This window comes from Vombatus ursinus, unplaced genomic scaffold (assembly GCF_900497805.2).
Source record: "Vombatus ursinus unplaced genomic scaffold, bare-nosed wombat genome assembly UNPS02014858.1, whole genome shotgun sequence".
In the NCBI taxonomy this organism is placed as follows: domain Eukaryota; kingdom Metazoa; phylum Chordata; class Mammalia; order Diprotodontia; family Vombatidae; genus Vombatus; species Vombatus ursinus.
Genome location: NW_020954636.1, coordinates 707,786 through 719,977, shown reverse-complemented (window position 1 = coordinate 719,977; position 12,192 = coordinate 707,786). Strand labels below are relative to the sequence as shown.

Genomic DNA, 12,192 nt, shown 5'->3' with positions numbered 1-12,192 from the left:
GTTCTCCAGGTACCACCCCTTCATCTTCAACTCACCTTGTGCCCTCTATCTACCAAACTATTTATACATATAAGTTTTTTCCCCTCCAACTACCTTAATACTGACAAAGGTCTCATGAGTTGCAAATATCATCTTTCCATGTAGGAATGTAATAAGTCCCCTATGAATTCTCTTTCCTGTTTACCTCTTCATGCTTCTCTTGAGTCTTGTATTTGAAAGTCTAATTTTCTATTCAGCTTTGTCTTTTCATCAAGAATTCTTGAAAGTCCTCTATTTCACTGATTGTCTATTTTTTGCCCTGAAAGATTATGCTAAATTTATATTTCACTGAATGACCATTTTTTCCCCTGCAGGATTATACTCAATTTTTCTGGGTAGGTGATTCTTGGTTGTAATCCTATCTCCTTTGTCCTCCAGAATATCATACTCCAAGCCCTCTGGTCTCTTAATATAGAAGCTGCTAAATCTTATGTTATCCTGAGTGTGTTTCCACAATACTTGAATTGTTTCTTTCTGGCTGTTTGCAATATTTTCTCCTTGACCTGGGAACTTTGGAATTTGGCTATAATATTCCTAGGGATTTTCCTTTGGGGATCTCTTTTAGGAGGTGATAAGTAGATTCTTTGCATTTCTATTTTACCCTCTGGTTCTAGAATATCAGGGCAGTTTTCTTTGATACTTTCTTGAAAGATGATGTCTAGACTCTTTTTTTGGTCATGGCTTTCAGGTAGTCCCATAATTTTTAAATTCTCTCTCCTGTATCTATTTTCTAGGTCAGTTGTTTTTCCAATGAGATATTTCACATTGTCTTCTATTTTTTCATTCTTTTGGTTTTGTTTTATAATTTCTTAATTTCTCATAAAGTCATTAGCTTCCATTGGCTCCATTCTAATTATTTTTGCTTTTTGGTGAGGCAATTGGGGTTAAGTTATTTGCCCAGGATCACACAGATAGTAAGTGTTTTGTGTATGAGGCCGGATTTGAACTCAGGTCCTCTTGAATCCAGGGCCAGTGCTGTATCCACTGTGCCACCTAGCTGACCCTCCATTCTAATTTTTAAGGAAGTATTTTCTTCAGTGAACTTTTGGACTTCCTTTTCCATCTGGCCAATTCTGCTTTTGAAGGCATTCTTCTCCCCATTGGCTTTTTGGACCTCTTTTGCCATTTGGGTTGGGCTATTTTTTAAGGTGTCATTTTCTTCAGTATTTTTTTGGGTCTCCTTTAGCAAGCTGTTGCCTTGTATTTTCTTGCTTCATTCTCATTTCTCTTCTCAGTTTTTCCTTTACTTCTCTTATTTGCTTCTCAAAATCCTTTTTGAGGCCTGGGACTGATTCATATTTTTCTTGGAGGCTTTGGATGTAGAAGCTTTGCCTTTGTTGTCTTCTTCTGGTTGTATGTTTTGATTTTCTTTGTCACTAAAGTAAGACTCTATGGTCTGACTCTTTTTTTTGGTGCTGTTTGCTCATGATCCCAGTCAATTACTTGCATTTTAAGATCTTTGTTAAGGTAGGGGTCTGCTTCCAGTGTGGAGAATGTACTGTCCCAAGCTTTGGGGGTTTTAGGCAGTTGTTTTCATAGATACTTCTAGGAACCTGTAAATTTTCAGTTCTTCCAAGATGGTGTGATCAAGGGTGAGATGTTTACCCCTTTCCTGGCCTGTGCTCTGGTCTATGAGTGACCACAGTCACTCTTATCTGCCTTGGAACTGTGAGGAAGTTTCCCTCTCCATCACCACCACAAGCTCCACCACTCCAGTGCTCCTCCTTGCTCCAGGACTGTCACCCAGAACTATGACCCAGATCCAAGCACAAGCAAAGCAAGAGAATCCTGCCTTAGTGCCAGCAAAGAGATCCCTGCAATCCCCCTCTGATCAGCCATTCGATTCCCCCTCCATCTGTGGGCCAAGAGCTCCAGAAGCAGCCACCCCCCGGGGCTGTGCCAGAGCTGAGACTAGACCAAGCTCCTGTCTCACTGTGGTCAGACAGACCTTTCCTTCAGATCTTCTAGTTATCTTTGGTATTTGTGGGTTAAGAAGTCTGGATACTGTTACAACTCCCCTTCATTCAGTCGCCTGAGGCCTACTCCAGGTTTACTGAGGCCCTGCCTTTGCCTGTGGGGGTGATGCTGAACTGTGCTCCTCTCCCAGTCTGGCACAATAGAACTTTCCAATTAACCATCCAAGTTGTTTTGGGCTGGAAATTAGTTTTTCTCTGTCTTTTTGTAAGTTTTGCTGCTCTAGAATTTGTTTAGAGCCATTTTTACAGGTATTTGGAGGGGTTTGGGGGACAGCTCAAGGAAATCACTGCTTTTATTCCACCATCTTGACTCTGCCCTCCAAATACTGAATTCTTTGTGATGTTGGATTTATCAAACAATAAATTGCTATATGTGTCTGTGTCTAATTATTGATTTTCTAATCTATTTCATTGATGTACTTTTATATCTTTTATTAATACAACTCTAGGGAGTTTTGATGATTACTGCTTCATAATGTAAGTTAAGACCTTTTAATGTTATTCCTCTGTCCTCCTTAACAACATTTAACACAGTTCATGGCATATGACATTGTGCCGGTCGCGCCGTGCACTCTCCTCCTATAAGGAGCAGGCTGCCAGAGTCATACTTACCAGTCTTCGGTGCCCACCCGGATAAACACAGAGACAAGCCGATCAGGAGGTGCAAACACTCGAGCTTTATTCAAAGGCCATCACAGCAAGGCCAAGCAGGAAGGCCAGAGCAAGAGAGCAGGAGCAAGAGAGAGCGAGCTCCTATCCCTACTGTCTTAAGTACCTTCCTAGCCCCTCCTCCTCAGTCCGCCTACTAGTCATTGATTGTAGGATCAGATACCGGAAGGGGATGTCTGTGTTTAGCGCTGCACCAAGGGAGAGGACGTGACGCAGGAGGCTAGGACCTGATACAGGAAGGAGACCTCTGGGGTTAGTGCATAGACAAAGGGACAGTATGTGACCCAGGAAGTCAGGCCCAGATACCGGGAGGAGGCGTCTGGGGTCAGTGCTACACAAAGGGAAAGTACGTGACCCAGGAAGTCAGGAAGGAGACGTCTGGGGTTGACGTTGCACCTAGGGAGGGGACTAGACAAAGGGAACTCGTTCTCTGCCGTCCCACTCCCACGTGGCACAGCCCCCTGCCTCAGGAGCATGTGCTCCGGCTACTTCCTTGTATCCTGTTCCTTCCCCAGCTTATCACAGCTCCACATAGCACTGCCCACTGCCTCGAGAGCGTGAGCTCCAGTTACTTCTCCGTATCCAGTTCCCATCCCAGTTCACCACAACTCCGCCTAGCACAGCCCCTGCCTCGGGAGGGTGAGCTCCGGTTACTTCCTAATATCTTGTTCCTACCCCATCTTGCCACAATCTGCACGTGGCAGTAGCCAACATCAGACAATCCCTCACATGACATGCATTAATAGATGCTTGTTGACTTATTTTCCTCATTTTTTCTGTTGACTTTCTAGACCTTTTGCTCTTCTCTATGAACTTTTAATTTTTTTCTTTTGTTCTATAAGTATCCTCTTGACAATTTGATTAGTATACCACTAAATCTTTAGGTTAGTTTGGATTATAGTTTCATCTTTACTAGATTAGCATGGCATATCTTATTGAGATTGGCAGCATGAAACCAATTCAGTTGAATGGAATTGAAGTCAGAGCATGGGTTCAAAACCTAGCTCTTAGGTAAGTCAAACTTATCTGCCCTTTGGTTTCTTCATTGCTAAAATGAAGAGGTTAGACTAGAAGGTCTCTAAGTTTCTTTATAGTTTTACAATACTTTGTTTCTATAAAAAATTTAATAGTTGTATTTATCTAGTATTTTATAGTTTCTTAACTACAAATGACAAGTCTCTTGACTTGTCTTTGATAGATGAATCCCCAGATATATAATGAATTTTGTTATTATTTTATGAGGTATTTTTCTTTTTATCCATTTTTCCTATTTTTAAATATAGAGACATGCTGATGTTTTGATTATTAGTCAATAAATCAGTAAATCATTGAGCAAGTATTTATTAAGTGCCTACTGTGTGCTAAACATTGTTGTAGAAACTGAGGATAGAAAGACAATAGCTAAAATTCTTTCTGCTGTCATGGAGCTTATAGTATAGCTGAAGGAGACCTCACAGGCAATTATAAGAATAGACAAAGTGGATGTAAATTATTTGGGGAGGAAGAAACTCATATCTGAGTAGCAAGGAAAGATCTCATGTGGATGGTAGTTTTTAAGCTGAGCTTTTAAGAAAAACTGGGATTTTGAAAGATGCAGGTGAGCAGTGGTTACCTTGTAGGCATGGGAGATAGCCAATAGAAAGGCATAGAGGTTGGAAATGGAACGCCATGTATGAGGAACAGCAAGAAGTCAAGTTTTGCTGGACCACAGTGTGTGTCCAGATTATAAAGGACTTTAAATGACAAAAGGGAAGTTTATATTGACCCTTGACATAATAGGAAGCCACTGTATTTGATTGACTAGGAGATTAGACTAGGGATTAACTAGGAGTTATTGACTGAGACCTGGGAGTCATTTGCATACAGAAGATAATTAAATCATGATGAGCGTGTTGACAGAAAAGAGAAGGACAGAGTCTTGCATAATCCATAAGTAGGGTATTTGTTATATAAAAGTTGCCAGAGAATTGACCTACAATAGTCAGATTTGGGCTTTAGGACAATTCTTTTGGCAGCTGTAGGGAAGGATGGTTTGGAGATGGGAGACATTGAGGCAGGAAGCTATTGCAAAATTAGGAGGCTGTTGCGAAAGGCCAGGCAAGATGTCATAAGGGGCTGAAGTAGGGTGATTACTGTGTGAGTGAAGAAAAGGATTCAAGAGGTATTGTGGAAGTAGAAATGGCAAAATCTGACCACTAAATTGATATACAGGGGAGATCGAAGATTTGAGGATAACTCGAAGAATGGCCGTAAAAGGGAAGAATTTCTGACCAAATAAGAAATAGCATCATGAGGTGCACAATGGATGACTTTGATTATATTAAATTGAAAAAGTTTTGCACAAACAAAACCAATGCAGACAAGATTAGAAGGAAAGCAAAAAGCTGGGAAATTTTTTATAGCAAGTATCTCTGATAAAGGCCTCATTTCTCAAATATTTAGAGAAGTGAATCAAATTTATAAGAATACAAGTTGTTCCTCAATTGACAAATGGTCAAAGGATGTGAACAGACAGTTTTCAGATGAAGAAATCAAAGCTATCTATAGTCATATGAAAAAATACTCTAAATCTATTGATTAGAGTTACGCAAATTAAAACAACTCTTGAGATACCACCTCACACCTATCAGATTGGCTAATATGACAGAAAAAGAACATGATAAATGTTGGAGAGGGTGTGGGAAAATTAGGACACTAGTGCACTGTTGGTGGAATTGTGAACTAATCCAACCATTCTGGAGAGCAATTTGGAACTATGCCCAAAGGGCTATAAATCTGTATAAACCCTTTAATAGCACCTAGGTCTGTATCCCAAAGAGATTTTAAAATACAGTGTTAAATGTTTCAGAGAGATCAAGAAAGATAAGAATCAAGAAAAAAATAAGATGTAACAATTAAGAGATTATTGTTGACTTTGAAAAGAATGGTTTCAGTCTAGTCATGAAGTTGGAAGCCAGATTGTAGAAGGATTAGAAGAAAAGATGAAAAGAAATGAAGCAACAACTATTGACAGTCTTTTCCCAGGGTTCACCTGAGGAATAGAGGAGAGATATCAAAAGCTAGGTTGAGGGGATGGCAGGGTATAGAGAAGGATTTTTCGAAAAGGGACTTTGGTTTATTTGTAGGTAGCAAGGAAGAAATCAGTAGATAAAGAGAGAAATAAGGTGATGGGGAAAGAGGATTGCATTTGGGACAATTTGTTGGAGAAGGGAGAACATCAAGGGTAAATGCAGAGGATTGACCTTGGCAAGGAGAAGGTCTGCCTCAACATTAGAGACTGTAGTAAAGAAGTGAATAGAAAATTATCATAAGCAGTTGTGAGAGAAAGATAAGGGGAGAAGAGAGTTCAAAGCAAATGAACTATACTTTCTTAGTAACGTAAGAGGCAAAGTCTTTAGCTGTGAGGTGAAAGGGAAATGGTTCTGTGAGTGTTTTTAGGAGAGAAGGGAATATTTGTAATATTTGTACTGTGGAGATTGGGATAGAGCATCCATAAGGGTTCAGTATTTATTTTGTCTCTCACTATTTTGTTGAAGCATTAATTACTTGGCATTGATTCACTATGTTTTTCTAAATCAATCATCATCACATATATTTGCTTCCTCTTTAGCAGTATGTATTCCCCTAATTTCTTATCTTTATTTTATTCCCCTACTAGTACCTCTGATATTAGGTTAAGTAAAAGTGGTGAAAGTAGGTATCATTATTTTGACCTGTTATTATTGGAGGATCTTCTAATGTTTTTCTATTACAAATGATGCTCATTCTTTGTCTGCAGTAGATTTAAAAAAACATAAAAATATCCTTTCAGACTTATGACTTTTGGTATCTGTAATATATAATAATGCTGTAGTTTATTGAAGACTTTCTATATCTTATTAAATTACATGGTTTTTGTTGTTCTGATGTTAGTGTTATTTATTTTGATAATTGTTTCTTAATATTATATTACTGTTATAAATCTGAGTCACAATGAATGAGTTTTTTCCATCTAATGGTAATCTTTTTGCTTGTGTTTTATTTGAGACAGTATTTCATAATGAGTAGAATGCTGACTCAGAATCAAATCTATATTTGACTTTCATTTCATTTACTAGCTGTGTGATTATGGGCACAGCATAAACCATAGGGTTTGGGTAGTGATAGTGCTATGTGACACTCCAGTAAGGGCTATATCTTTGACAGCACCTTCTGAGGCCTTCTCAATTCTCTTGGGTTTGCCTGGGGCACTATGGTACTCAAAGGTAAGTGAACCGTGATACATTGTAGAGTATAGAAAGCCTGGGCAGATGTGATCAATGAGATTACTGTCAGCGATCTTTTTATAAACACAGAGTATAAGTGAGGTGGGACTTAAAGAGAGAGAGGCAAATGTTTTCCTGATTTTCAAAAAAAGAGAAGATATAGACCAGTGACCTTGGCTTTTATATCTGTTGAGATTCTGGACCATGTTATGACAACGGCAGTTGAATAACTGGATAAGAATAACTGTCTAGTTATCTAACAACTAAATATTTTGGTCTGGGGAGATACTTTTCAGTCTCAAGCTGTGCTCCTTCCTGATCCCTATAGTTTAGCAGTCAAGGAATGCCTTAGGCTATATATGAATGCCTTGACTCCCTTCCCACCAAATGCCAGTTTCACAGGGAACATACAGGCAGTGAATAGCAAATAACTCCATTTGTCCAAGATCCTGGTCTTCTAGTTTCCAGCTTCAGAAGATCTGTCTTCTCCAAAGCTCCTGCCAACTTAACCCCTCAAAGAGGCAAGCAGCATTGAGTAATCAATCTCTACCAATGAGGAGAGTCTTATGCAAATGAACTTTGAGCTGCAGGTTACATTGATCACCAGAGTAACATTGAACAGTTATCTCAACCAGTGCATTTATCAAAAATCTTGTATAATCTTAACATTAGCATATAAGATAACATCTTGTAAGATAGCGTTAGGGCTACATTTTGTTTTTTCATGTGAAGTACTTAAAATAAATAACAGACAGTGAGAAAGACCTTGTATTTTCTACACATTTTAATTAACTGTGTGATTGTGAAGATTTTTGCTGTAGAAAATAATTTGTAAAAACTCATCTATTCTCTTCTCAAATTTCCATCAGGTATCACCTTAATATGCACTTATTCTCAGAAAGATTTTATAGAAAACAGAAAGAAGGCTTATGCATTACTATCTAATGTCTCTTAAGCTCCTTTTCTTGACCTATGATTTTTTTCCAATTCCTTGGTATCTTCCCCTCTTTGAGATATTTTGAGAAATGATCTGGATGCTTTAAAAATTGTGCTGCTTCCAACACAGATTTTTTTTTCCTATGTGTACTTGGTGAGGCACTGGTACTTTCCTTGTTTTCTTCTTTGTTCTCATATATAAAATCAGTGTTTGCACGTGATTACATTGTCATTCATGATAGATTAAAGGATGAACATAAAAATGCTGATATATCTGTTCATATATATGTGTATGCATGTCTATACATATATACATATATATGCTGAATAGATGACTATTAAATGAACATAGAAAAGAGAGCTGTATTCCTGAGAAGAGAGTGTATCGAGGAATCATTTTTCATTACCTCCCCAATTCTCTCATGGACCCTCAGTCAGCTAACACAAACACATTTAGTGTGAGCTCCTCAATGGCGGGGTCTGGTTTTTGTCTTTCTTTGTATCCCCAACACTTAGCACGAGGCCTAGCTCATAGCTAACACTTAGTAAATGCTTGTTGATGGACACACCTAAGACATACATAATACATGTACACACAGTAACTCTGCTGCAAACACATGTCTACTATGTATACAAAGATATTTAGGCATGCCCCATGCACATGTCCATGTCATCCTACCTACAAATTAAGAGCTCTTTCCACTGTACCGCATTGTCCTTCCCTTTGCTGCCTGCTCCATCTCGTCCATTCACAGTGTACACTCTGACTAGGTCCTATAGGCGGCCTCCATGACAGGTGAAAAGTATGGATTACGGTGGTAGAGGGCTCATGGAAAGCACTGGGAGAGGAAAAGTAGAAGCCGAAGGTTTCACTTAGTGGTCCTGTCACCCAGGCAGGTACTGTGCCCTCCCATTAAGTGTTGTATAGTGTTCCTTCCCTTTATAGTTGCCTCCTAATGTTTTATGCCTCATAATGCTTTCATTCTTTGCCTCAATCCAATTCACTTTGGCTCTTTCCCTCTAATTCATGCTGAATTCTTTAGGTCTTTCAGTCTTTGTACCTGTCCTCGGATAATAGCCTTCACCGTCTCATTGCGGAGGGTAAAAATAAAGGGATTGAGGACAGGGGTCAGGATAGAAGTGACTAAGACCACAAACTTGTTGAGCTCCACAGAATGTGCCTTACCAGGTTGAACATAGACAAAGATTGTGCTGCTATAGCCAATAAAGACCAGAGTTAGATGGGAGCCACATGTAGAGAAGGCCTTTTGGCGGCCACTGGAAGAGGGGATTCGCAACACAGTGGTTATGATATAGCCATAGGAGACAAGTGTTATCAGGAAAGAGCTGAGGTCAAAAGCCAATGCCATCATAAAGTCCCAGAACTCTAACAGAGATGTATTTGAGCAGGCTAGCTGTAGCAGTGGGGTATTATCACAGAAAAAGTGGTTAATGATGTTACCATGACAATAGGAGAGCTGCACCCGGGACAGAACAGTGGGCACCATGGTCAGGAAGGGTGCTGCCCAGGCTGCCCCTGCCAGACAGACACATACTACTGAGCTCATAAGGGTTCCATAGCGAAGTGGGTGGCAAATAGCCATGAAGCGATCCAGGGCCATGTCTGCCAAGATCAGGAAGGTGGTAGAACCAAAAGAGAAGTAGAAATAAAATTGGACCATACATCCAGCAAAGGAAATTGTCTTGGTGGAGGCACGGAGGTCTGAAAGCATCTTGGGCACTACAGTCATGGTGACCAAAGTCTCTAGTAGGGCAAAATTTCCCAGGAAGAAGTACATGGGTGTGTGTAGTTGAGCACTGGCCAAGACCATGGCAATGATGATTATATTTCCCATGAAGGCCAGAAGATAAAGTACCAGGAAGGGCCCATACAATGCCACCTGCAGCTCCCCAAAGGCTGAGAAACCCAAAAGGATAAATTCAGATGGGTGGCTCAGATTTACCATATTCTTATGGCAGGGTGACCTGGAAGTAAAGAGAAAAATGGGGGATGAGAGAGAGAGAGAGAGAGAGAGAGAGAGAGAGAGAGAGAGAGAGAGAGAGAGAGAGAGAGGGAAGGGGAGAGGGAGAGGGAGAGGGAGGGAGAGGGAGAGAAAGGGAGGGGGGAGGGAGAGAAAGAGAAAACAAAAGATAAAAAGAGAGACAGAGACAGAAAGAGAGAAGGTGGGGAGAGGAGAGAGAGGCAGAGAGACAGAGATAGAGATAGAGCCAGAGAAACATAGAGAGAAAAAGAGAAACAGAGACATATAGAAAGAAAAATAAACACAGAAATAAAGAAAGCAAAATATAGTGATGATGAGAAAAAAGAGAAACATATAGGTAAAGAGAGGGGAGAGGACAGTAAGGCAGACAGAGAGAGGTTTTTCAAGTATACTGTATGTTTGAATTGAGATTAGGCATTATTGTCAACCTGCTATGTTCCTGTAAGCATGTGTCTCTGATATGCCTTTGTTTTTGTGTTGGGAAATTTATTCCTGCTTCTTATCAGTTAACTCCCAAATTCACTACAGCTTCTGAGTTAGGGGTAACTGGATCCTCTGTTTTTTAGAAGCTGAGGCTTGAAAGAACATTCAGTGGTTATTTAGTCCAGCCTTTCCCTGGACTGTAGGGAAGATTCTATCCGGCACAGGCCAGATGATGGGTGGGCTTGCTTTGAAGACCTCCTGAGCTACATATTATACCATATATTTTGGTAGCTCTAATCAAAAGTACACCTACTCTGTCAATGACACTAATCTGCCTTGACCAAAGGGGCATGATAATAGTTGTTGAATTGAATTGAAGTCTGGGAGATTTAGTTCCCTCTGGCTTCAGTTAAAACAAAATAATTTCTTGCCATGTCTTCGATTAAAATAGAAAGTAACACCAAGCCATTTGTTAAATTGAACTCAATTGAATTGTGCTGATATCATCTGGGAAAACCTCAGTCTGAGCTCCCTGGTATTTAAAACAATTTTGTATGTACTGGGGACATTGACAAGAGAATGTGGCTTCTGCTTTAGAAAGTCATCAGTATTCTCGATAATGTAGAGACTTTTCTTGCTGACTGTAACAGTCCAACAAAGAAGCAAATGCACCAGCAAGAATGGCTTTGATTGATGAGAGACTACCAATGAAAGACTCTCTGAAGACTCATAAAACACACACAGATGCTTTAGAGAGACAACAGTGTAGAGTGGAAAGAGTAATGAAAATTAAAGGCACAATTCATAGCACACTGATCTTGGAGACAGAAAAACTTGAGCTTGAATCCTTCCTCAGTCACTTACTAGATGTATGACCTTGAAGATGTCATTTGACCTCTGTCTACCTTATTTTATTCAACTATAAAATTGGCATAATAATAGCATCTGGCTCCCAGGGTTGTTGTGAGGATTAAATGAGATAATATTTGCAAAGTGTTTAAGTATAGTGCCTCAAATGTAATAGGCACTTCATAAATGCTTATTTCATTCTTTGCTTCTCCCAGGCTGAAAATCTCCATTTTATTAATAGTGCCTACTAATCAGTGCCTACTACTAAGTAGTGCCTCCGTAATAGTAGTGCCTACCTTGTAGGGTTGTTACTAGAGTCAGATGAGATAACATAAAATGAATTTTGCAAACTTTAAAGTGTCAGAGAAATACTGTTATTATTATTATTTATATTAATATAGTGCCTTAATAATAGCCAAGTACTTTGTGCACTACACCTTCTTTGATCCTCACAATAATCCTGTTAAGTAGATACTAAAAGTATCATTATCTCTACTTTACATAAAGAAACTGAGGCTTGGAAAGGGTTAGTAACTTGCCTCTGATCACTGGGCTAATAATTGTTAGAAGCAGGACTTGAATCTTAATCTTCCTGATTTCACGAGTATCACTTTAGAAGTCCAAAGTCACAAGATCTGGATGAAAGTTCTGCTTGTGACACTTATTCTGTTGCTTTGGACAAGTCACTTTACCATTTTCAGCTTCTGTCTTCCTATCAGTTAAAATGAAGGTATTGAACTAGATTAAAGTTCCTTCTAATCTTAGAAGTCTATGAACCTAAACCTCAGTTTCCTCATCTGTAAAATGGGAATAATACCTATCTTTCCTGGTTCCTAGCATTGTCATGAGGTTCAGATTAGATAATGTATATGAAGATGCTTTGCTTTGTAAACTATAATATAAGGTGCTATGAAAATAGAAGATATTATTAGGATTGTCAATCGTAAGAGAATTCCTGGTGTGGGGAAAAGAGACTCCAAAGTTCTGGGATAAAACCCACCATCTTGAAAACAATCAAAGTCCTTAGATTCAATGAAATAATGAAGATTAAAT

The 12,192-nt window shown here is 39.3% G+C and overlaps 1 protein-coding gene across 1 annotated transcript; it reads right to left on the bottom strand.

The window, feature by feature from the left end:
- Positions 1–8,889: 8,889 nt before the first annotated feature.
- On the bottom strand, positions 8,890–9,831 carry LOC114027291 (olfactory receptor 6V1-like). Its single transcript, XM_027841281.1, has one exon. The coding sequence runs from the start codon at positions 9,829–9,831 to the stop codon at positions 8,890–8,892; it is 942 nt and encodes a 313-aa protein (XP_027697082.1).
- Between the last annotated feature and the right edge of the window lie 2,361 nt (positions 9,832–12,192).